Here is a 25,475-nt window from a genome sequence, read left to right as displayed (position 1 = left end):
CTACAAGGTCATCAAGCCCAACCTCTGACTGAAGCTCACCATGCCCACTAAACCATACAGCCAAGTGCCATTTCTACTTGTTTTTTGAACACTTTCAGGGATATCATAACCACCACTGTCCTGGGTAGCCTGTCAAGGCCTGACCACTCTTTCAGTGAGGAAATTTTTCCAGTGTCCAACCTGAACCTGCCCTAGGCCACCTTGAGGCTGTTTCCTCTCCTCCTGTCCCTGTTCCCTGGGAGCAGAGCCTGACCCCACCCCAGCTGTCCCCTCCTGTCAGGAGTTGTGCAGAGCCACAAGGTCCCCCCTGAGCCTCTTTTTCTCCAGGCTTGAGCCCCTCCAGCTCCTCCAGCTGTTCCTGGTGCTCCAGACCCTTCTCCAGCTCTATTCCCTTCCCTGGACACACTCCAGTCTCTCAATGTCTTTCTTGTAGTGAGGGGCCCAAAACTGACCCCAGGATTCGAGGTGGGGCCTCAGCAGTGCCAGCACAGGGGGGCAGTCACTGCCCTGGTCCTGCTGGCCACACAACTCAAACCAGCAGCATGGAGTGAACTTCAGCTTAGCATTTCTGAACTACACAGAAGAACTTAATGAGTTCTTTAACCCTGTTTGCTAAGACTTCAATAAAACAAGAAATAAATTCGTTCCCCTGAACCATAACACTACAAGTTTGGATCAGCCAAACCTACCACTACCACTCACCTGCAAAAGAAAGGGGGAACAGCACAATCTGCTCCTCTGTTTGGACAGAAACAGAAGCCACAGCCAGGCACATTGACATCAAATATTCCCTCCAAAAAGCATCTCCAGGAGGACAACCCAGCTGTGTGCTCAGGCTTCTCCTCCCAACCACTAGTGCTCTGGTTTATGGTGGTGGTTGTGGAGACACAGGAAGAGACAGAGGTGTGTGGTGACGCTGGCCAACACACACACAGCAGTTCTCATTGTGCAATAAAGGATTCTGCAGGCTGACATGGGCAGTCTCGCGGCTTAAGGTCTTCATTTCCTTGCTCCCAATCCAGTAGTGTCCTTCCAAACCAGATGGCTTCAGCCTCCAGCTCTGTCCCACCAAGCAGCAGGGCTCCCCAGCTGCACCAAAGAAGCCGAGCAGGCTTGGGCTCCTTTCACAAAGCACAGCAGAAGGGCAGCTGAGAGGCTCGGAGCAGCAGGGAGGGAAGGTTGTCCATGGGAAGAGGAGAAGGCAGTTGTGATGAAGCAGAACCATCCTGCAGGTACCACAGTCCCTTTTAAGGATGGGCCTGACCAAACTCTACAGTTTTGGATGCAGCTTCCTCTTCATTCCTCTTCCCACCAAAACGGGTGCATTGGTTTTGCCTGCACTTCAAGGTGAGTTATAAGGCAAAGGAGGTTTGGAGACTGTTTTCTTGTCAAGTCAAAAGCAGGACCTCTAAATAGATAACATTAAGTACCAGGCAGCACTTGCTACTTCTGACTGCAACACACTCCTTTTTCCTTTAGATGAGGAGCTGCCATTCAGACACATCTTATCCCTCCCTTCCACAGGCCTTGAATTAAGTCATTTTTTACCCCACCTCACCCTTACAGATTAAGTTTTTAACCCACTTCACAGCAAAACTCAGCATTTAAATTTAATTTCTTCAGCTGCTGTAAACCCCCCTCCTTGTTTCTCTAGGTCACAGTTTGCTCCTCATGCTGAGTGAAAGTCCTCCTTTCACTCCCAGTTTTCAGTTTAGAAAAGATTAAAAATAAATCCAATCATTGAGTTTTAAAACCTGGGAGTTCAGGGAGCCACAGAATGTCTCTGAGATTGTTATAAACCTTAAATCTCATCCCCTGTGGAAGCTCATTGCCATCCCATCCATGCAAAAACAGAGCCTGCACATATTAAACCGAGTTCCTCCCAAATTGCCACGTTTCTCATTTTCTTTAATAAGCATTTTCTGGCATTATCAGTCCAGAAGCCACTTGCTCAAAAGAGTGTCCCAGATAGTTAATCCACCAGTGACTCCTGCCCAATACTGAAATGAAAACAAACATCCAACCCTCTGAGACTACAGAGGAAAAAGCCTGTCAGCAGTTCTCTACCATCAAAATTAATTTAAGCCTGAAGAGATGCTGAGAAGAGTGTTGAGAAGAGGTATCTTGGAATTTAAAAAATCTATATGCATATCAGTCAGTATGAGGCTGCAGCCTCACTTTGAATTCTGGAGGCAGTTTAGGACCTACAAAATCAGAAGGATCCCAAGCTGCTGGAGAGTGTCCCAAGGAGGGACACGGAGCTGGGAAAGGGGCTGAGGGCACTTGGCTCGTTCAGCTGCAGCACAGGAGACTGAGGGGAGGCTCCTCGGGGGCTGCAGCTCCTCCCGAGGGGAGGCAGAGGGGCAGGGGCTGAGCTCTGCTCTGGGCCAGGGACAGGAGGTCAGGAAGGGCTGGAGCTGTGCCAGGGCTTGGCATGGAGCTCAGGGAAAGGTTCTTCCCCCCGAGGCTGCTGGCACTGCCCAGGCTCCCCAGGGAATGGTCCCGGCCCCGAGGCTGCCAGAGCTCCAGGAGCGTTTGGCCAGCGCTCTCAGGGATGCTCAGGGTGGGCTTGGTGGGGTGTCTCTGTTCAGGGACAGGGGCTGCACTGATGATCCCTGTGGGTCCTTTCCAGCTCTGGATATTCCAGGAATCTATGAAAAGCTACAAAATGCAACACAATATCCACCTCCTGAAAAACTTCATTGTCTTGTAATGTCAGTCAGAATTATAGGGGAAAAAACATTCCATTGAGCAAAGGCAATTGTTAATCTTCCAGATTTCAGCTCTAATCACTGAACAAACAGTCCTCACCAACCACAAAAACCACCCCATAACATGTGCTATTAAAACCCCCAAATAATCCCCACCTGTTAGGTAAGAGTGAAACCCAAGGCCTTATTTCTGAATTCCACCTCAGCAAGTGTCTGTAACTGAGCATGTCATTAACAGTGACAAGCACAGCTTTGAGACTTCATTTTCTGCTCTCTCTATTCCAGCTTAGAAGTCAGGGAGTATTTTACATCTCTACAGTTTGCATTTCTGCCAGCAAATGCTCTGCGTTTTGTACACTGCCCCCGTCAACACACAGCCAGGCAGATGGAGAGAGCAGCACCCAACACGTACAGAGAGGAGGGAAACTGTCACTTTGCAGATGACACCCAGTTAGAAGTGACATTTAAAGAGAAGACAAATGGTTTCAGGTATTACATCTGCCCTCTCGGCTGCATGTGGGACTGAGCACACCACCCCTTCATCCTGGCAGAAGGATGCAGAAGCAGCTACACTGACAGAAACTGCGGAATCAAGAACGCAGAGAGACAACCAAGTTCTGCATCAGCATCCAAGTGGAGTGACTGTGATTGCTGAAGTGCCATCAGCACATTCAGGGAAGGAACACTCAGCCAGAGGAGGATTTCAGCCAGCTCCCTCCCTTTGAAAAATGCAATAACGGACAATTTTATACTGAAAAGTCCACAAAATCTGGTCCATCAGATGTGCAGAGAAACTACGGAAAGAAAAACTACTGCAGCATCTTTGTCCTCAGCTGCTGCATCCTGCTCAAAGCAGAGGCTTTGGCAATATTTCCTTGTGTCTTGGCCCAGGTCACAGAATGTGCCAAACATGACAAGGCAGCACAAAGACAGGCAGATCTTCCCTGGTATTTTAGAGCATTTAACAAAGTCCATCACTTTTGCCTTGCAGAGGACTCTTCCCTCTCCCCCCATTAACCCACGTGGCAAATGCCATCAGTGTCACAAAGCCAGGGTGAGCTCCAGTTTGCAACCCTGCACTGGGAAGAGAGCAGCACATTCTAAAGACCCAACCAGTGGCCATGGCAGGCTCCAGCTCATCACCTTCACTTTACTTTGTACAATGCACATGTGTGTTTCTAGGCCTTATGCAAAGCCTGAAAGTTTTACTTAAATCCCTCCGTTTTTCAGGACCTCAAGTAAAATCAATGGACACCAGAGGTGACAACTCACTTAAGCTGGGCTGTCCTCTCTGTGGGATCCACTGTGGACAAAGTGGTAACAAAACCAAGCAGGCTCCAAGGGCAGAAACCAGCCATGTCCCATCCCAGCTGTTGTGACTCCCAAAATTTTATCAACTATGTTGGACAAAGCAGGATACACCACTGCTGGTGGCTGAGCCTGAACTCTGCCAGAGTTCCCAAGTGTTTGGACAATGCTTTCAGGCACTCGGTGGGATTCTTGGGGTTCTCCTGTGCAGGGCCATGAGCTGGACCCAATGATCCTTGTGGGTTCCTTCCAACCCAGGAGATTCTATGACTCTATGGTTTCTGGCACTGTAGTCAGCTGGGAGCCTCACAGGACTTAGGAGATGAGTCTTGAGCTTTGAAAGGACTTCATGAAACCTCTCAAAACTTGCCAATTACATAAAAGTACTTGAGTGCTCTAAACCCTTGGTGAGTTGTATCAATGCACCAACCCAAACTGCTCCCACTCAAGTTGCTCAAATTGGTGCCAAGTGGCCTGAGTTACCTGAGCTCAGACAGCCTTGAATGAGATAAAAATCCATACGGAGCCATTCTGAGCCACCTCCATCACTGGAGGGCTGACAGGACCAGCACTGAACAGCACCTGAAGCAATGCTGTGAATGTACTGCTGCCCAGCTATAATTGGTGTAAAACCAGGTAAATTCCTAGAGCTCAGGAGGATGCTGTTAACTTGCCCTTAAAACAGAATCACAGTTCCATCCACAAATCAAAAATTCCACCCCAAAAAATAATTGAAATAATTGAATTAAATCACCTTGAAGTCATTCATCTGATGCACAGAAATAACACTGTTTCGCTGTACTGTTGGAGAGCTATATTTGATTTTTCGGGTAGGTAATAAACAGGCAGAGAAGCCTCCCAAGGCCACAGGATGCTCCACAGATCAAAAGCAGCAAGATGAAGGTGGTCCCCCCTCATCATCACCCTGCAACACACATGGCTGGGATAGTTGCCCATCCTGCAGGAAAGGGAGGAGGGAGAGCAGATTAACGTGACCTACATTACTCCTTTAAATATACAGGAGAATTGCTTTTATTCTACCTCATTCATTCCTCCCTGGCCTTCCTGTCCCACATAGGGCTGGCAAGACCCCGCTGCCCAGGTGGGATAAACCCAACCTTAACCAGGGAGGCAGAAAGCAAGTTTGGGCATCAAACTTGAATTCCCAAGAGACTGACTTTGCAAACAATGCTCTTTCAATGGAGATGATACATGTTTCTGTGTCAGTCCTCAACTCCATCAGGTTGCACTTCACTGGTCCCAGTGGTTGTCTCAGACACTGGAAATCTGGACCTTCACTTACTTGGGGTGACAGAATATAAAGCAGCAACTGAGAACAGCAAATGCCAAGGGAAAGAAAAGTCTAACCAGCAATTTAAACAACATCTTGTCAGGCAGCAAATGAGCAGGCAAAACAGTCTTTACTAATTCTACTCTTGCAGAAGCACAACATGGTCACCAGCACAGTCTGACACATCCAAGACACCCATTTTGAAGGGCAGCATCCTGATGTGCCCAAATTTTGGGTCACACTAAGGACATGCTTGTAACACCAGCCCTGCTAAATGACTGTGAACTCAGATCCCTGGCCCCAAAAGCAGCAGAACACTTCTCCTATGGAAAAAAAAAAACATGAAACAGCTGGGGAATTACTCTGATTTACTAAATTCAGTGAAGGAGTAGAGACCCGACTGGCTCCCAGCCTACCACTCCCTTCCTCTGGTGAGCTGCATTTTCTTCAGGAGATGGCTGAGGTCAAAGCGCTACCAGATCTTCTGGAAAATAAATTAGGACGTGTCTGCCACGATACAGGAACGCAGACAACTTGAAAAACTTGAATGTGAAGAGTCAGCAGTTTGACAGAGCTTTGTCCGAAAAAGCATTACTGAGTTTAACTGAAGAGTTAACAGCTGCTGTGCCTAAACAGGTCCTCAGAGCATGAAAACTCATTTTGTAGGAGCCACCAAGACCCATGCAAGAGCTCCCACAGGAGAGCAGAAGCAGGAAAGCTTTAACAGCGGCAGCCAGAGCACGCAGCAGGAGCTGAATCAAGCCTCATTCCCTGGCGTGGCTGGGAGAGGTGAACATTATGCAGTAAAGTGAAAAGCAGCATTTGAGCTCGGTGGAGTCTGACCAGTCTGAGCGAGCTCCCCACCAGCCACGGTGCCAGTGGCACCGTCCCAGCAGCGCTGCTGCGTTTTAATGACCACAAACAAGGCAAAGCTGTCCTTGTCTTGTAATCCATTAATTCCTACCAGTTCAGGAGACCGAGCTGTTTCACCCAGAACAAAGACAGGAGCTGCTGCCCGTGCTGTTCCCTTGCTCAGCTAATCTCCAGGCCCTTTCAGTCACAGACATGGATCTGCCCAGGCTGGTCTTGTGACAAACCCCGGGCCATAACCTGGTTCCCTCTTCTGGATCAAGGAGTGCCTTGGGCAGCAGGAGCAGCTACAGTTGTGCTCCTGGAACGTGGGCCTTGCCTTTCAAACACTCCTCATGCAACAGGCAAGTCTTCAACGATGAAGGCAAACAGCTGGTTTACAACTTCTCTTTTCTCCCAGGAAGTCTTCCCCACCCTCTCCAGCAGCAATTTCTACAAAGAGAACATGCAGGTTCTGCTGATTACAAAGGGGATGAGGACTGGGCTGCCTTGATGAGTCGGCAAAGCATTTATGTTCCTCACACTGAATGCAAACTGCACAGGCAGTGGTTGGACACAGCAAACTTTGTTTCCTGCAACTCCAGATCCAAAGTCAAGCAGTCATCCAGAGGGACAAAACTTCTCATAGGCATCTGCCAGAGATGCAACTGTAAAGAACATGCCAGCTCCACGCTATAAAAGAACACAACTCTTCTACACACGTGGATTATTCCAGCCTGCTTCTGTGTTACAGTAAATACTGAAGAGAAACCTTCACATCACACACTGACTCCTTAGCTGTACACATTTGTGGTTTTTTCAATAGAATTAGAAAAGAGCAGTAGGCTTGCTACAGCTGAAAGCTTGCAGCCTTCAAAGAAAGCTGGAAGAAAAGCTAAGGGACTTGCAGCCTCTCCCCAGAGCTGCGAGATAAAAATGTGTCAGGGTAAGTGGTGACCAGCGGAATGGGCAGGGCTGGGGCAACGCAGCAGATTGCCAGCTTCAGATTTCCTCCCCACCACAGCATGTCCCCTGACTCAGCCTGGTAATTCACCACAAGCCAGTGCCAAAACCCACATGTAAGCTGGGGAAGCCACAAGAACACACTATGGAAGACGATGACACTTAATTAGGGGTTGACAGCATTTTCTGCTAAATATGTGGGTGAGGAGACAAAGTAACAGAAAAGCTGCTCTAATCACTTTAAGCTTTTTAATTACAAAAAATGCTTTCCAGAAAGTCTGGAGGTTAACCCAGCTGTTGGCATCACTGAAAAGGTCAAACAAACGAGTGCCAGGCTGCTTAGGAAGTGAGTATTTCTAAGACCTACCTAAGAAGGAAAAGCCCCAACAGCACCGTATGATCACTGGCTTGTACAGGGCTCTTGGAGAAGCCAAGCTCCTGTCCACAGACTCAGTCTGCCAGTTCTCCCCAAAGGAGGTGGAGAGCCTGGGAGAACTGGCAGCTGCTTTCTGTTTGGCACATGCTCCCCAGGCAGGCAGAGTGAGCAACGCTGGGCTCTGCTGAGGTTTACGCTGATGGGGATCAAGACCAAGCCCACTTCACACATGCCACAAGTTTGTTTTTTTACATGACCTTTTTTCTTCTGGTGCTTTTGTTTAATTTCAGCATTGAACAGTCTTTGGCTCCCAGGCCTTCACAGTGCCTTGATTTCCCTCTGCTGTGCTCATGTCTTTTCCTGTCTGTGAGTGCATTCCCGTGGCAGAACAGCCAGCAGCAGGGGCTCAGCATGGCGTGTGTCCTCACAGCATTCGAGGAAAACACAAGTGGCTGCATAGGCACCCTCAGCCAGCAGCAAACATCCAGACCATGCTTGGCCAGGAATTCTGCTCTGCCAAAGACTTACAGAATGCGAAAGTACTTTTCTCCTTTGAGTTCCTGCACTCAAAACAGATTTAGAAATGGTGAAATACCACAGAGGTGTGCCTATCTAACAGTAAGTGCTTACAGGGAATCCACACCAAACCACTAGGGCTTTGCATCTGCACAATGCTTCTGCCTGTCCCACACACATGATCAGACAATCAGTTCGATGTGACTAAAAAATTATGTTGTTGGGCATATTCATAAGGTGACCCAGCTTGTAGGCCTGGGAGATGGGTTAAGGACAGCAACACTGTCACTGGGTCATTAAATAAATCAAAGGAGACTATCAGAGATCTTGGCTAGAGACTTGGAAAGACTTAATGGGAAAGGAAATACCCCACCTTGCCACCTGCTGCTCTGCTGCTATTTATGAGCTTCAAGGCCAGTCTGGATGGGGCTTGGAGCACCCTGGTGTACTGGAAGGTGTCCCTGCCCATAGTAGGGGGTTGGAATGAGATAGTCCCTTCCCACCCAAACTATTCTTTCATTCTATGATTCAAACATTCTGAGTCACTTCTCTTTCAACATAAGCATCTTGAAGAAAAGGAGGTGCCAAGGCCTCTGTGTTAAACCAGAGAGTGTGTCCCAAAACTGGCAGCCTACTCCAATACCTGCTGCTCCCACTGTCTTCCCTGGGATCCAGGGGAGATCTGTGATAGTGCATCCACGGAATCAGACCATCTGGGGAGGCAGGATCTGCTTTGGCTCCCACTTTCCTGCAGCCAAGATGCCAGAGGGAGCATCTCCTGCTTGCGACATGGCCAGCAGCTCCCTCCCCATGCTGTGGATGGGAGCACTGAGTATTCAATTCCACCTAAACAAAGCCAACCCTCCTTGCACTGGGATTAGTAAATATTTCCCCCTCCCACTCTGCTTCTGACATTCCCCAGTGCAGTGCAAAAGGTGCAGTGATCCTGCTTTTTGAGTCACAAGTTAATGAGCCCCACATAACACCTGCAGCTCCCACACACACAGATGAACAGATCTTGTATCAGAAGGTCCCAGCAAGCACATAGTACTGCATCCATGTCGGGAGTGAGGAACCTGCCAGGCTTCAAGAGATTAATTATGGTACATGGGAATAAGCTTGGCAGCCCAAAAGGATGGATGGGAATAACCAAACACTGACAAAGCTGAAGCAGCAAGTGATGAGAAGAGCTCTCAAGTCTTTATCAGGGTATCACACAGCCACGGCAGGACTATTTCTGGAGTCAACTGGTGCTAACTGAAAGATGCGTCCATGAAGGAAGAGAGTGCTGGAATTCCTGCTGCTGCTTTTCAGGCTATAACCACCTTATATGGGAAGACCATATTTCTTAAGACTGTGCATCTGGCAAGAGCCCATAATGGTCATGTCAGTGAATCACTTCAATAATAGTTCCCAAATTACACACTGTTCATACTGAATCCACTCAGGTCATTCCCTGAGGAGCTCTTCCAGAGAGGCTCATGTGCCTCCCAAGCGGGATGCGGCAGTGGCAGCTCTGCCAGCCTCAGCCCCAGCAGTGGTGGAATGGGCTGTTACATACAGGTCAATGCCAAGTGCTGCTTAATGAAAATGAGACTAATCATTGCCCATCCTGTGTATTCTCAGAAACTCGTTCTCCAGCCTACCCTGACACCAATACCGGCAGGCTCAGCATCCCTAGGGCAGTGCCCACATCTGCCTGCTGTGCACACTGCCCTTCCCAGCTCCCAGGCTCCATCATCCCAGCTTCCTTACGTGCTTCCAGCCGATTCATATCTTAAAGAACAATTAATTTGCCAAAGCAGCCTGAATTCTATTTTCATTGCCTTCCTCCTTCCCTGCAGCTGAGCTGTGACTTATTGACTGTGAAGTGACTGCAGGGTCTTTAAGAGTTCAAGGCACAGGGTGTTTTTCTGCCTGTTCCTGCCTGGCTGACTCCCTCTGTAATCATCCTCGCCAGCACCATTTCACGCCACAGAGGCATGTGACATCCAACTAAGCTGTGAACCATAATCATGCTGGGGATGATGTTTACATTTGATTTTTCCTCAAGCTGATAAGCTCTCTTCAATTTCCCCTCTCCATCGAGTTGGTATGAATTGAACTGCTTATGCCCCACAGGGTGAAATTCTTCTCTTATCTCTAATCTGCTCACTAAAAAAATTGCTTCCAGCAACCCTTCAAAAGTCACTTCAAAGTTATCACTGCTAAGAGGGAAGAGCTGCAATACTATTCCCGGGCTGTCGCAATCAACGCTCCCCAGTGCTTTTTGGAGACAGCCACAGAGGTGCCACCAGCATAAAGCACACCTGGCTCTCCCCTGGCTGGGGCCAGGATCCTCATTGTGCTCCTTCAGCCAGAGGTACAGCAAGACAGTTGTCCAACACGAGTGAATTCTTGTTAAATCATTTCAGTTCCCTAAAGCATTAGAATCCAACCTTGAAGAACATATTGGAGGCTTCTGCTCCAGCTCTAGACCATAAGTGATGGGCAGACTGAAACCTGTGTAATAGGAGACCTGACCAACGGAAATAAATCCAACGTCAACTCTACTTCCCCATTAGACTGAGAATTCCCACTTTAGAAAGGAGATGGTGGACAGTAGACATGACAGTTCTGCTGTCCAACACTTGGACAGTGCCAGTTTTTTTGTAGCAATAGATCTCCCATAACTCAACCACCCTTGAATAAAACGTTTCCAGATCCTGTGTCTCCAGACTGCACCTGGCTAGAGGAATGGTGATGCACCCTTTGCTTACCCCACCATCCCTGCGATCAGGGTACCCCAGCCTAAACAAGTCCAGTACTCACCTGTCACCCCACAGCTCTGTACTCCCCACACCACCTCTGCTCTTGCCTACAGCTCACCAGAACCCTGAAGTCCCTCCCCAGGGCATGAGGGTACAGATTCAGAGAGAAGGCACAACAAGCATCTGCACCCATTAGATTTTGAAACTCCCTTTCAACTAGCTGGTCACAAAACTTTTAAAAACTTTGAAGCCAAGGTCTCAGGAATGAACGAATTGGACCTATGTGTTCACGAATGAGCCCTGCTGCTGGCAGTAAGTGAGGTTTTCTCCCTCAAAGCATGAGATTTCCAAAAGTTCCCTTCAGAACACTCTGTACCTTAAGACACCCTACTGCCAAGGCCTCCCCAGCTTCCAGCCCTTCTCCAGGCAGTTTTACTCCTGTACCAGACTAACTGGTAATTTTTCTATAATTACCGAGGCTTGAGGAAGGTCTTTGCTGGCCTGACCCACAGTCTGGATTAACCCTGCCATGTTGCTGAACAACACCCACATGCCTCCTCTCCAGCCAGGAATCAGGCAGCAGGTTTCAGCCATTCTGGTGACCCTTCATCAACAGCACGTGCAGAGCAGTGAGCACCAGGGGAGCAGCACAAAGCGCCCGTGTAGGTGGGTCATGGGCACTTCATCACCTCCACACAGCAGCGAAGGCACCAGCATCATGGGGATCTGTCACCCAGTTCAGACCATGGAGCACAGTGACAAGCCCAGACCCACAGCACAGCCTACCTGTGTGGGTGCAGCCATGTCCTCCCACAGCCCACCAAAGGCCACCTCCATCCCCTAGGGTTTGCTCTTCTCCAGCAAAACTCATTTGCTGTTGTGCACGTTGTCCCCAGCCCCCCGGGAGCTCCAGCTGCAAGAGCAGCTGAGGCCAAGTGACACAATTTGGATGCTACCCAAGTGAGGAGTAAGCAACTTGACTTGAGAAATCAAAGCATTGGTGAGATTACTGGCTCTGTTCCATCTTTTTTACTACCAGTGTAAGGTAAGACAGCCTACAGGTTCATAAATTCAGATTTACTTGCTCATGGAAGAAGAAAAATACATGCTCCCTGCTTAAACCCTTCCTGAGCAACAGTCTCCATGAACACTTTGCCTAGTCCTGAGCAACAACCTTCTATCCTCCCCAAAAACCAGGTATGTGACAAAGAAATCAGAAGGACAAATTATATTTTAATTGTTCATTGGTGTCCCTCCCCATGGCAGAAGGGTGGAACAAGGTGGGCTTTAATGTCCCTTCCAGACCAAACTGTTCTGTGACTCTGATCAGCAAGAGGTTCTCTCTCACTCCTTTGGCATCACACTCCCAAAAAGAGGTCCAAGGGTGTGTGGGAGCATAGCAAGCAGCCTTGGGAAGGCAGGCTGCAGGCTGCCAGCCCCTGCATTTCTTTGCAGGGAACCGCAGCAGGACGGCTGGGGACAGCTTCCCTCAGCCCAAACCTCGGCACCTTACCCAAAGTTACACGCTACACCCACAGCCCCAGCATGGCAGATGACATCTGCAAAACGAGCACCGCTTCCACTGTAATTAGCTGGTTCTAAGAAGATCTAATGATGCTCATTTAAAGGCCTGATGACACGAAGATCGCTGTCATCATAGCTCTGAGCACCACGGCCTCCGGCAGGTGCCCGGAGCTCCGCGTCGGGCCTGCGCAGGAACGTGTCAGCCCGGCAGCAGCAGGGCTGAACGTCACGAGCACGGCTCAGCCAGCAATCCTGAGGCTGTTAATGAACTAGAAATAATTAGGCAACGGTGGAGACGAGGGCAGGCGCACAGGCACAACTCCATGGTTCCTCCTGCCACTTAGGAACCCCAAACCTTCTCTAATGCCGCTACCGGGCTCGCTTCGCTCTGGGCCCTGACAAACGAGCCCTCTCCGGCGGGAGGGACCCCAGCCGGCGACAAAGCCCCCTGGCCCCGCTGCCAGGGTCTGCCTGACCCCCCGAGCAACCCCTCCACCCCGACCCGGTGTTCTCCGGGGAGCGACCCCCGAGAAGGGACGGACAGGACGGTCCTGCCAGGGCCTTCCAGGCCCAGCCGGGGCCGGTTCCGGGGCTGGGAGTAGTGCAGGAGGTGGCCGGCCTGTGCCTCGCTCGGTGGTCCGGGCGTCGCCGCTGCCCCTCGCAGCTCCGAGACTCCCGAGGACAGAGGCAGGGGAGCCCCTTCCCGGTGTTCCCCGGTGTCTCCTGCCGGGGGCAGAACCATCCCGAGTCCGGGGGAGAAGGGAAGCAGCAGTTGGACGGGACCACGCGGTGTCTGGGGGGGGGGCGCACTCCGGGGAAGGGGGGGGGGGGGCTGGACCGAACCACGCCGAGCGCCCCGCGGGGGGGCCCGGCCGGGGTTACGGCTGGGCTGAACCACTGCGAGCCGGCGGGACACGGGGACACGCCGGGGCCCGGCCGGGTGGGGGACAGCCAGGGGCGGCCCCGATGCTCGCGGCGCGTTACCTCCTGACGCGTCCGGTCCCCCTACGCCGGCCTCCGGAGTGATGGCACCGGCACCCGCCGCGGCCGAGCCCTCCGCCTCCTCAGGCACCTCCAGCTCCATCGCGGCCGCGGGCAGGCGCAGCCCTGGGGCAAGACAGGCCCCGGACAGGCCAGCGCCCGCCGCCGCGCTCCTCCCGGGTACCGGCCGCGGCGCGGGGGACCCTGGGAGCGCCGCGGACCATAGAACGCGGGTGGCGCCGCGGCCAGACACGCCCCGAACAGTGCCGGAAGCACAGCGGGGCTTTTCCGCCGGAGCTAATTGCGATGCGGCGGAGGGCTGTCGCGATAACCGGCGGGCTGTGGCATTCGACGGGGGCGGGGAGGGACAAGGGAGGCCGCAGCAACTCCCGCCGATCCCTCACGGTGCGGCGGCCGCGACACCTCCGGCGGAGGGGGAAACACCACACGGCCGGGGGGCGGGGCCTGCGGCCACCATGGCACCGGGGCGGGGCTCCGCGGGGGGCGGGGCCTGCCTGCCAGTTGCTATGGCAGTGGGGGCGGGGCTCCCGGGGGCGGGGAGTCTGCCGGTCGCCATGGCAGCGCGGGCGGGGCTCCGGCGGGGGCGGGGCTCCGGCGGGGGGCGTGGCCGGCCTGCACGCAGAGCCCGCGCCCCCGTCCCGTCGCGCCGCGATTCGCACCGCGCTCCCCCCGCCGGACCGGGGCCCTCCAGGAGCCTTCCTGGTGCCAGGCGCTGCCTACCCGTCCCGCGCCCCCCGAATCGTCTCCGAGAGCTCCCGGTAGCCGCACAACACGCCGGGCTGGACCGGGCCTGCCGTGCACCGGGACCCGGACACGCTCCCTCCCCCCTACGCGGCCCCGGCGCCGTTCAGCGCCGCCGGTTCCCAGCCCAAGCCGGGGCCCGGCTCCTCCCGGCCCCGCGGCACCATCTAGTGGCGCCACCTGGCCCAGGTCAGCCCCGGGGCGCGGGTCAGCCCGGGCCGGCCCCACCGGTTCTCGGAGCCCCGGGGCCACGCGTGTCCCGGACAGGTAGCCGCTGCTGGGGGGCAACGCTGGGGCCACCGGCACTAATGAGGCTGCTCGGCGGCGCCGGCCTCCGCCAGAAGGGCTCCCGACTGCGGCTGGTCCTGGCTCCCCGCGGGGCTCGGCCGGGAGCAGCCGGTGCCGAGGAGCGAGCGGAGGGGCCGGCGGCGGCATGGCTCCGGCTCCGGGCTGGCGGCTGCGGGCCGGCGGCTTCCGCAGAAACTGGTCCCCCCACGCCGCCTCGGCGCTGGGCTGGGAGCGGTACCGGCCCCGGAGGGAGGCGGAGAAGCGCGGCGTGGACCTGATCGCTGTCACCGCCGGAAAGCGGCCCGGCGGGACGGGAGATGACGGGGACCTGGTCCTCAGGTGCGGACAGGGGCAAGGGAAGGGAAGGAGAGGGGGCAGCAGCCATCACCAGCTTCTCCCACACCTCCCAACGCTGGCCCCCGTGCCTGTCCCCTCTGGGGACAATGGGTAACGCTGGGAGGCTTTGGAAGTCTGGGGCAGAGTCCCACCGCTTCCCTGGACAGGACAAGGATTGGGGTGGAGGAACCCCTATCTGCAGGCACCACCGCCACCAGCATCCTGTGAGCCTGTCCCGGTACAGCACTGGGAGGGCGATCAGTGCAGGTGGCTGAGCCACCATCACGGTGGAGAGAGAACACCAGGGACAGCCCTCCGGGAGACCTGCTGTGCCCGGGAAGCTGCCACCGGAACCCCCTTCCTGCTCCTTCCCCGCTGCAGGCAGAGTCTGGGCCACAAAGGGTTACGCAAGGCACCCTGGAGTGACACCACTGCCACCAGCCCGGGAGCTCAGCTCCTTCCTGGTCGGATCCCAGGCTCGGTGAGTGCCTAATTCTGTCCCCGGGATCTGTCAGCCCTGCTTTCTGGCTTTCAGCCGTGCTTTCGCCGGGGGAACTGGCCATGCTTTGTCCCTCTCTGGCTGGCTCCAGGACCTAGTGACCTTTCTGGAGCTCTGCCCCATGGCAGGGAGATAGCCCGGAGGATCGGAGCTCCACGCCCCAGGGCTGGAGGACGTGCGTCTCTACTGCTGGTTTACGCTCGGTCCGGGGCAGCCCTTCCAGAGACCTTTACGCAGAGCAGGGGGTCGGGATCAGCCCATCGCTCTTTGGGTGGGGTTGGGATAGAGCAGCCTCTGGAGGGATCTGGGACCTCAGTGCTGCATGGCCAGAACCAGACAAGGAACGAGTGGTTTTGCAGCACTGGCTGAGAGCAGGTACCTTGCTGATCCCAGGAAGGCTTTGAGGTTCTCAGGATGAGGAGCCTATCGGGGGAGGGGAGTTGGTAAGCGTTATGGGTGGTGGGGTTGGCTGTGTGCACAGCTGGGGTGGACAGTGTGTGTCACTTTCCGATAAAGGATCCCCCGACTCGTTGTGTCCCCATGGCGGGCATTGTTGGTGGCGTCACCCGGGGCCAGGCACTGCCCCGAACCAGGGACTTGGCCATGGGATGAGCTGCCCCAGCACAGCTTGTCTTTGTTTGGCTTCAAAACCCCTGGGAAGTGCTGCCACGGTACATGTGTGGGGCTCCCAGGGCTGCCGGTGTCCGGTGCTGGGTGTGTTGGGCTGGGCCATGGTCAGCTCTGCCCAGATACTGCCTCTCCCTGCGGGGCCATTCCAGGTGCGGGCTGGTTTCTGTCGGAAACCGGCTCAGCCGGCTCCTCCTGCTGCCAGCCTCGGCCTTTGGCTGGTGCAGGCCCTACGCCAGGTCTTGGGGGGAGACTGGGGACAGGGACAGGGCTTGGTGGCACCGTAGGCACACTGCCTGTGCCACTGGAGCTGCTGCCATCCCCATGCTGCTCCAGCCACTGCCTGGGGAGAGCAACGGGCAGCAGTGGAACGCAAGTTTGTGGCCAGTTTGTGGCACCACGGTGGTGGGACAGTAGTGGGGACAGTGAGGGGCTGTATTGGGTGGCATCAGGGGTGGCTCTGGCACAGCAGATGTCACCACCCTAGGGAGGGGAATGATCTGGCTGCTCCAGGTTGTTGTCTCTTGGACCTATTGCTCACACTGTATCACCTGTAGGTGTCCAAGGAGCACAAACAACACTGGTGACACAGCTGAAACCACCCCAATGCCACTCTGGGAGTTCCTGTTCCTTATCAACTTTCCCAGTGCCAGGACAGTGGGTGCTGCCACACGAGTCCTGCCCAGCCCCAGCTACCCCCTGGTCCCACGTGTCCCTGGGTGGCAGGGAGGCACTCAGGCTGCTTTCAGCAGCTGGTGACACAGAGGGGACTCTGCCCTCCACACCCGTGGCTGCAGCCTGCCTGTCAGGTGAATGATTACCCCAGGCCTCCCCCAGCCCGCCCCAGGGCTGCAGTGAGCTGGGTCTCATTTCAGGGGTCAGGCTGGTCTCATTTTGGGGGCAGCCCCAGCTGCCTCAGCACCGCTCCAGCCGGGGCTGCCCACAGGATGTCCTTGTGCCAGGGCTGTGCTGCCTCACTTGCCCCAGGGCTGGCTGCCCACTGCCAGATCCCTGATGTGGCATCACCCAGGCATTGCCTACGAGGTGTCTCTGCCCTACCGAAGCTGCCCTGTGGCCAGTTCCCAAAGGGCTTGTGGAGGTTTTGAGCTCCCTGTGACACCAGTGTGGGCATCCCTGGCAGGGCTGAGGGTGGCTGAGCTGCGCTGGGGGCTGTTAGGAATGAGCACAGCCCTGGCACAGCCACTCCAGAGCCCTCAGACACCGTGGCCGTGAGGTGCCGTGGGAACTGAGGGTGTGCAGCTTGGAGAAGGGTGCTCAGGGAACCTCACTGTTCTCCCAAAAGGAGATTGTAGTGAGGTGGGGATCAGCCTCTTCCGCCAAGTGTCAGGACCAGAGGAAATGACCTCAAACTGCACCAACGGAGGTTCGGATTAGATAGCAGATAATTTTTTTTTCACTGAAAGAGTGGTCAGGCAATGGAATAAGTTGTCCAGAGAGGTGCTGAAGTCATCATCCCTGGAAGCATTCAAGAGGCATCTGGATGTGGCACATGGGGATATGGTTTAGGGGTGATTATGGTGGTATTGGAGTGACAGTTGGATTTGATGTTCTTGAAGGCCTTTCCCTGCCTTAATGCTTTTATCATTCTGGCCCTGATCAAAGTGGCCTGTCCCTGTCCCACCCCACGGGAACTGGTGGGAGGCTCTGGTCCTGCTGTCTCCCACCATCTTGGGAACCCATGTCTCTCTGGGTTCATGCTGACATTGCCTACAGGGAACCAGGAGCTGGTGGAGATCCCTGGTTCCATCCCAGAAGTTTCAGACTCAAAGGGACATTATTCTGTCAGTCAGGCTTGTCTGCCTTAGGTGGAAAACATTGGATTTGGGGAAAACCCAGAGAAACCAAATGGTGAAACTGGGGCAGTGATGCTACCAAACCAGCTGGCAGAGCTGCTGAAGCCCAGAGTGGGTGGACAGGCACTGAAACACCATCCAGAGCAGCACCCCAAGGCCTGCCAGCTCCAGGAGGATGGAAGGGAGTCAGACCATAAGGATTGCATGGACAGCAGGTCCCAGGCATGGAGATGAGTCCTGTCCTTGCCCTGTGTAAACCCCCCCCCCTTCCATGGACCCATGTCTGAGGGGATGGAGATGGATCCCCAGGGGGTGATTTCATGGTGCACAGAGGCAGCTCTGGGTTTGGAGCCAGGCAGGGTTAGCTGGGGTGTGACATAGCTGCCAGTCCCAGTGTCCTGGCACCGTGGGGCTCTATCCCCTGCAGCCTCACAGTCCCTGGTGCTTATGGCTCAGGTTTCCTCTTTGTTGCAGCCTGATGTTGGATTGAGGAAGGGGCCAGCGGCTGCAAAGAGGAGCCGGAGCCAGTCAGAGCCCCCCAGCCGTCCGGCTGCCACCGTCACTCTTCCCAGCTTGTGCTGGTGGGTGCCCACCATGGAGGAGATGGTGATCTGGGAGCAGCACACGGTGACCCTGAGCAAGGTGAGTGTCTCCTGGGGTGGCCCCACTGTGGGAGGGGATGGGGTCTGTGGGGTCAACTCTGCCTGACCCCCCCTTCTGCCCATGCCCACCAGGACCCTCACCGGGGCTTTGGATTTGCTGTCTCTGGAGGCCGTGACCATCCCAACAGGACAACCGGGGACACAGCGGTGTTTGTTTCAGATGTGGTGTCTGGGGGACCAGCAGTGGGTCAGCTCCAGTGAGTGCATGGGGACATGGGGCCAGAGGGGGTGCTTGCTGCCAGCAAGGGTGGGAAGGATGGAGAATCGCTCCTGCTGGGACAGAGCCAGCACCACTGTTGCCCTGCCTGGCTGAAATGGGATCCCTTGGAGTACACTCACCACCCCACCAGATCCCTTGGCTGGGAGCTGTGCCTGGGACAGAGTCTGAGCTGCATTTTCCCTCCCAGGAAGAAGGATCACATAGTGATGGTGAACGGCCTTTCCATGGAGAACGTCCCATCCTCCGTTGCCATCCAGGCACTTAAAACCTGTGGCAAGATCGCAAACATTGTGAGTGTGCTCTGTGGTGGGATGGGGGCTGGCGTCACGCTCACGCCGTGCCTGTCTCCATCCCAGATCCCCTGTCCACATGTGCCCAGGGTTTGGGGCAATTGCTGCAGGGACATCTCCTGGCAGGCACAGCTGTACCCACCATCCTCTTCTGCTCACTTTGCGCCTGCAGACACTGAGAAGACCGAAGAAGATTCACCTCCCTGTGAGCAAGAGCAGCCCTGGGTCCCCTGCTGTGCCCCGGCAGGTCGACTCAGATGACGAGTACAGGCTGCACCGCTCCCGGGATGACCTGGATCACAGCCAGGGCTACGATGGGGACTCATCCAGCGAGAGGAGCTCTGGTCACCAGCACGATGACCGTCGCCACCACAAGCTGGTGTCACGGAGCCGGAGGCGAAGCCAGGACAGCAGCCACTGGATGCAGAGTAGCTCAGATCAGAGAGGCCAGGGCCGACATTGCTCCTTTGGTCAGAACGGGGACACCAACGGGCTGACCCTGGTGTCAGGCTTCAAGCGGCTGCCGTGCCAAGATGTGCCCATGAAGCCCATCACGTCAGTCCTGGTGAAGCAGAAGCAGAATGAGGGTGAGGCCCCCCTGTTCCTGCTGTCCCTGGGTCTTGGTGCCTGATTTCTGGCCATGCCTTCCCCCAGGGAGGAGATGATAGTTGGGTGGGTGCCAGGGCCTGGCTGCAGCAAGGGGATAGTGCATGCCATGCTGGGTGCACTAAACCACCTCCTGCCCTCAGCTGGGGGCTACAGAGCTCAGCTTTGTGGCTTGCCAGTACCCCAAGGGGAGCTGGGGCTTGTAAGGATGCTGCCGAGTGGGGATCTGAAGGGGGTCTTGCATCTGCCTGGCTCTGCTACCATCACGGCTCTCTCTGGTGCAGAGTATGGCCTGAAGCTGGGGAGTCAGCTTTTCATCAAGCACATAGTGGAGAGCGGGCTGGCGGCCAAGGGCAACTCCTTGCAGGAGGGAGACCTCATCCTGAAGGTATGGGGGCCCCGGGGTGCAGGGCACTCACTGGGAGTCTCATCTGCCCCTCTTTGGCAGGCTTGTCCCTGGCTGGTGTCACTCACTGCCAGGGCCCAGCCACAGCCGTGCTGGAGGCAGTTCTGCCTGTGCCCACTCCCTGTCCCAGCCCCCCTGGATGTCCCAGGGACCCTGCAGGGGCTCTCAGGACCCAGCTCCCTGCTGCCAGGGCTGGTGGCATGTCCTGCTGACACAGTGGAGTTGTGTCCATCCCACTGTCCCCACAGTGTGTGGTGCCCCAGTGTGTGTCTGTGTCCCTACTAGATGACAGCCATAGGTGTTTGTCAGATAAAACAATACTTAAAGTTATTTGGGGAGGAGGAAATAGAAGAGAGGGAGACCCTTTGTTTGCACACTTGGTCCAGGCAGACCCGTGGCTGCTGGCAACTGGTGCCAAAGTGACTATGGGGTAAACAGAAGGGATTACATCCCACAGTCTGTTGGGAAAAGCAGCTACCACTCAGGGAGATCTCAGCCCCAGGGCCTGCTTGGGGCCTGACTCCCTGCACCAGGCCAGGGCATGGAAGGACAGTGCTGGGCCCAGGGCAAAGGAAAACTGAGCTTCAGGTATCTGAGGGGTCCGTGCAATCCTGCCTGCAGGCAGAGCCCCAGGCAGGTGGAAGTGGGTGTTAACAAACCATGCTAATGTTTCCTCTGTACAAAATGAGGTCACATTGGGAAGCAGCCAGGAACAGGGACACGGAATAGGTGAAGCTGCAGGAGCTGGGGCTGGGCTGGAGGAGCTGGGAAGGGACCAGGAAGATGGCAGTCAGAGTATCCCATTCCCGTGGGATGTTCCTGGGGTGGCTTTCCCAGGAGCAGGTGCCCCAAGGCCTCCCACTCTGCCCCTCCAGATCAATGGTGTAGCCAGCCAGGACATGTCCTTGGCTGAAACTCAGCAGCTCATTGAGCAGACAGAGGGGATCCTGACCCTGCTCATCCTCCGTGACCACCGGCAGTTCCTGGTCAACATCCCTGACGTTGACAGCCAGAGTGACAGCTCCCAGATGGACGGTGAGGGGACATGGTGGCAGGGCCAGGGTCACATACACAGCATGAGGGCTACATGGCCACTGCTGCATCTCCCTTCCTGTGGCTGCAGATATCTCAGACATCGACTCTGAGCTGTCCCATCCACCATCTCCAGAGGCCTCCCCACGACCTCCAGCTGCTGCCAGGACAAAATCACGGTAAGGCCCACACTGTCCCCATGAGCCCCTCTGTCCCCTGGCAGATCCTTCTGTGTTCTCCACCTGTCTGGGATGCTGGTTCTCCATTCCTAAGCCAATATCTCTGGAGGGGGTACTGCCATGCCCAGTTTGCTCTGCTGCCTCCACTGCCCACATGCCTGAATCCTGCTTGACTTTGTTCCAGGGAGAGGAGACGATCAAACAGGGAGCCTGTGGCCAAGGTGACTGTAGCTGATGCTCAGGGTCCAGGTGAGTAGACTGGGCACTGAGGAGGCTCCAGGCTCCTGTGCATCTCCACTGCCCAAAGCCCTGGCAGAGCCATGCCAGGGGTCTCTGTGCCTTGGCACAGCCACTGCTTCTCCTAGACCAGCTCTCCTTCCTGCAGACCTTCTGGAAGCCGTGGAGCAGGATAGGCACAGCCCCCACACCAGCCTCACTGCCCGAGCTGCCCACAAGGACGGGTATGTCTGCAAGAGGCCAGGGAGGAATGGCTGGGGGACATGAGGAGCTGCTGTGTCACAGGGTTGGGGTGACAGGGTCAGCGCCTCCCTGTCCTGTCCTTGCATGTCACCACTGGGCTGACTGTACTTCCCTGTGGCAGGTACAGCACCAACTCCAGGGTTGTGCAGTTTGTGAAGGCCAAGAGTGTGGGGCTGCGGCTGACGGGGGGGAACGATGTGGGCATCTTCGTGTCGAGCGTGCAGGAGGGGAGCCTAGCTGACAGCCAGGGTGTTCGGGAAGGTGACCAGATCCTGCAGGTACCTGAGGCTGAAAATGCTCCATATGCTGCTGCACCTGCACTGGCCCCAGCTATTTTGGGTCCATTATCTCCCAGGGTATCACCTCCAGGGTGACAAAGACCACTTTCCTCTCCCACTCTGCCCTGGGCACTGCTGTCCCTGGGTCCCCTGCTGGTGCCTGTGCCCTCTGTCCTGCTGGCAGGACCATGTCCAAGTGCTTTTCTGTGGCAGGTGAATGACACCAGTTTCCAGAACCTGACCCGTGAGGAGGCTGTGGAATATCTCATGGCTCTGCCCCCGGGCGAGGAGGTCACGCTGCGTATCCAGAGCAAGCAGGACAGTGAGTGGTGACCAGGCTCATCCTAGGCTCATGCCTCTCCATCCTCTGTCTCTCCTGGGCAAGCATCAGACATGCTAGACTTGCCATGGCCCTTCCTGTCCCTGCAGGGTCCTTTTTCCCCTCCTCCTCCTCCTCCAGAGTGCTGATGGGAGGGGACCAGACGATCCCAGCCCTGTTTGTGCCTTGGCTTCCTGGAGCACAGGGGCTTTCTGGGACTTTGGCTCAGCCTGGAGGGGCCAGTATGTGCTGGCAAGTCAGATCCTACTGTTCCCAGCATGCCTGAGAGTGCCATGGGAGGAAAAGATGTTCCTAACACCCTCCTTAGCAGCAAGGGCTACTGTGGAGCCTCCCAGCCAGCCTAGTGCCTTCCCAAATCTCTCCAGCATCTTCTCCCTCAGCCATCTCCTCCCCTGATGGTCCCTCTTGCCCTGGGCTTCAGTTTACAGGAAGATGGTCTTGTCCAACGTGGGTGACTCATTCTACATCCGGACACACTTTGACTTTGACAAGGATACGCCGTCAGGGCTCAGCTTTGTCCGTGGGGACGTGTTCCACGTGCTGGACACCATGTACCGGGGCAGGCTGGGGAGCTGGCTGGCTGTGCGCATGGGCAGGGACCTGCAGGAGCAGGAAAAGGGCATCATCCCCAACCGGAGCAGGTAGGGATGGAGCCAGGAACAGCCCCTAGAAAAGCAGAGCCAGAGAAGGCTCCTAAGTGAGCTGAGGCCATGGATGGTGGGCTCAGTGAGAGGCAGGGCCAGGGCTGGTGGGACAGTGGTGGGAAGCGTGGGCTGCTGAAATCCCTCCTCAGGGTCGTGAGGCAGCTGACAATCAAGTTGTCCAAAGTCCCAGAGAGAGAAGTCTAGCACAGCCTCACCTGGTTGTGCCACCGAGCAGGGGTGCCAGCTTCTCCTGACCTGCTCCTCAAACCCGGAGGCTGCAGGTCCTGAGCCCTCTCCTCTCCCAGGGCCGAGCAGATTGCCAGCCTGGAGTCGGTGCTGAAAGCCACATCTGGTGCCAACCCCTCTGGGGCAAGGGCTGAGTTTTGGAAGCTGCGGGGCTTGCGGGGAGCCAAGAAGATGCTGCGGAAGAGCCGGGAGGACCTGTCTGCCCTCACAAAGCAGGGGCGCTACCCACCCTATGAGAGGGTGGTCCTCAAGGAAGGTGGGCAGCAGGACAGCCTGACCTACCTTGGGGACATTGCTCCTGGGGCTGCCCTGCTGTGGATGCTGATGGCCCCTCCTCTCCTGGGAAGAGCAGGGCGAGTTGCAGGCCTGGGGGCACCATGGGGAGCAGGGCTGGGTGCTTGGGTGCTGGGAGCTCTGCCCTTGCCCCCAGCCACCCTGAGCACCTCTGTCCTCCCACAGCCAGCTTCAAGCGGCCAGTGGTGATCCTGGGCCCCATCGCAGATATTGCTGTTCAGAAGCTGAGCAGGGAGCTGCCCGAGCTGTTTGAAATTGCCCGTAAGTGCCCCCACACTGGGGAGAAAATGATATCCAGCAGCCAGACCATGTGAGAGTTCTTTACCTTTGGCTCCCTCCCTATGACACCCCAACCTTCCTAGGCTCATTCACCCTTTCCCCTCCTCTCCCTGAAGGACACAGCCCTGGGGCTGTCAGAGATGCAGCCCCTCTCATGCCCCATCTCTGTGTCCTGCAGCAAGCGTGCCCCGAGATGGGGCATCGTCCAAGGTCATCAAGCTGGACTCGGTGCGGCAGATCGCAGAAAAGGTGAGACCTTTCTCATGTCCTTGGAACCAGCTGGGGCCTGTGGAAAGCCCATGGCCCTCATCCCTGCTTCCAGCAGGGCTGATGGCTGTGCCCTGCCCCAGAACAAACACGCCTTGCTGGACATCACGCCCTCGGCCGTAGAGCGCCTCAATTACGTGCAGTACTACCCAGTGGTGGTGTTCTGCGAGCCCGAGAGCCGCCAGGGCATCAAGGCCATGCGGCAATGGCTGGCGCCCGACTCCAGGAAGAGCTCCCGGCGCCTCTATGCCCAGGCCAACAAGATGAAGAAGTATTGCAGCCACCTCTTCACAGCCACCATCAGCCTCAGTGGCAGCGGCAATGCCTGGTACGAGCAGATCCAGGACATCATAAGGACACAGCAAAGCCAGCCAGTCTGGACAACAGCAGAGCAGGTACAGGGCACGGGCTCTCTGTGGCGAGGCTTGGCCTCCTGGGGCTGCAGCCAGGCAGGTGACTGGGCTGAACACAGCCCCCCATGGCTGAGGTCTCCATCATCCCCACCCCTCAGGCAGATATAGCAGGCGAGGACAGTCTGGACCTGCTGAACCCACCGAGCACAGCGGCCTCAGGCTACCTGACATGCGACAGCCACGCCAACAGCGACTACGACGACACGGATGGGGAGGCTGGCGCCTACACTGACGGCGAAGCAGAGGATGCCTATGACCAGCCTGGGCTGGCCCGTTCCTCTGAGCCAGCACAGCTGGCCCCAAGCCAGGGCCTGGACTCCTCTGAGCCAACACAGCTGGCCCCAAGCCACAGCCAGAGCGAACAGGTGGGTTGTCCCAGACTGGTACAAGAGCCTGGTGGGGCAGAAGAGGGTGGCACAGTGCCTAGCTCTGGAGGCGCAGGGTGTCGCCTTTGGCTGCTGCAGGGTCCAGCTGCGTGTCCATGCCCAGCTCTGGGTGTCCATGGGCAAACGCCCCAGGCTGGGGCACAACTCCTGCCCTGCCCCTATCCCTCCCACCTCTTCTTCCCCAGGTGCTTGAACGGCCACAGCAGGGCAGGCGCTATGACAGCATCAGGTACCCTGTGCCCCGGGGTGGGGATGGCAGCTGCCCAGGGCTGGGGGCAGTCCCAGAAGGGCACTGTCCCTGTCACGCAGAGCCATCCCCACCCTTCTGTCCCCCAGGGAATATGAGCACGAGGCGGTGAGAAGGAGGTTCACACGGGCCAGGGATGACTCGGACCAGGATGAAGGCTACGAGTGGGGCCCAGCCACAGATGTTTAGTGGCACTGCTGGCCTGTCCCTCCAGACCAGCCCTCCCACAGCCCTGCACAACTGGGTGCAGGTGACAGCTCAGGTGGTGCCCCTGTGGCCAGGCTGGGCTGGGCCCAATCCTGCTATACCCTGCATCACCAAGTGCCTGCACTACCACGTGCCTCCCTCCCTTTTGGCCACAGCCGCTGCTACTGGAATAAAAGGGATATTTGGATCAGGACCGGCTGTTTCTGGGGGTGCTGGGTGGCAGCATACAAGGGATACTGTGCAGCAGGGTGGTCCTGCTGGGACCCAGGCACCTCCCTGGCCAGTGGCCCTGTGTACAATGAGGCATCACAGGGGGAATTGGGGCCTGGAACCACTGCAGGCCAGGGATGTGCCCCCGAGAGCTGAGCCTCCTCTGCTGCAGCCCCCCTGCAGCTCCTCAAATG

At 56.2% G+C, this 25,475-nt stretch overlaps 2 protein-coding genes across 9 annotated transcripts in view; one reads left to right on the top strand and one right to left on the bottom strand.

Annotated features, from left to right (window-relative positions):
- Positions 1–13,715, bottom strand: part of PIP5K1C (phosphatidylinositol-4-phosphate 5-kinase type 1 gamma) — a 50,491-nt gene extending 36,776 nt beyond the window's left edge. For all 7 annotated transcript variants that reach the window (XM_053965968.1, XM_053965975.1, XM_053965969.1 and 4 more), the window contains exon 1: positions 13,273–13,715. In XM_053965968.1, the coding sequence (XP_053821943.1) occupies positions 13,273–13,372 (100 nt within the window). In that variant the 5' untranslated portion in view covers positions 13,373–13,715. The remainder of the gene's footprint in view (positions 1–13,272) is intronic.
- A 749-nt stretch (positions 13,716–14,464) lies between these two features.
- Positions 14,465–25,261, top strand: TJP3 (tight junction protein 3). 2 transcript variants are annotated; one of them, XM_053965966.1, is made up of 21 exons: positions 14,465–14,658; positions 15,037–15,136; positions 18,070–18,237; positions 18,330–18,454; positions 18,665–18,767; positions 18,940–19,354; positions 19,658–19,761; positions 20,655–20,814; positions 20,903–20,990; positions 21,175–21,239; positions 21,376–21,451; positions 21,592–21,748; positions 21,962–22,070; positions 22,510–22,729; positions 23,038–23,234; positions 23,438–23,533; positions 23,730–23,800; positions 23,902–24,213; positions 24,330–24,596; positions 24,803–24,846; positions 24,954–25,261. In XM_053965966.1, exons 1-21 carry the CDS (start codon positions 14,465–14,467, stop codon positions 25,051–25,053), a joined length of 3,171 nt encoding a protein of 1,056 aa, XP_053821941.1. In that variant the 3' UTR covers positions 25,054–25,261. The 2 variants fall into 2 exon arrangements, with proteins under 2 accessions (XP_053821941.1, XP_053821940.1); XM_053965965.1 differs by having other exon boundaries at positions 24,803–25,057.
- The last annotated feature ends 214 nt before the right edge of the window (positions 25,262–25,475 follow it).

This window comes from Vidua chalybeata, chromosome 27, assembly GCF_026979565.1.
Source record: "Vidua chalybeata isolate OUT-0048 chromosome 27, bVidCha1 merged haplotype, whole genome shotgun sequence".
NCBI lineage: Eukaryota > Metazoa > Chordata > Aves > Passeriformes > Viduidae > Vidua > Vidua chalybeata.
This window is presented reverse-complemented; position numbering and strand designations above follow the sequence as displayed.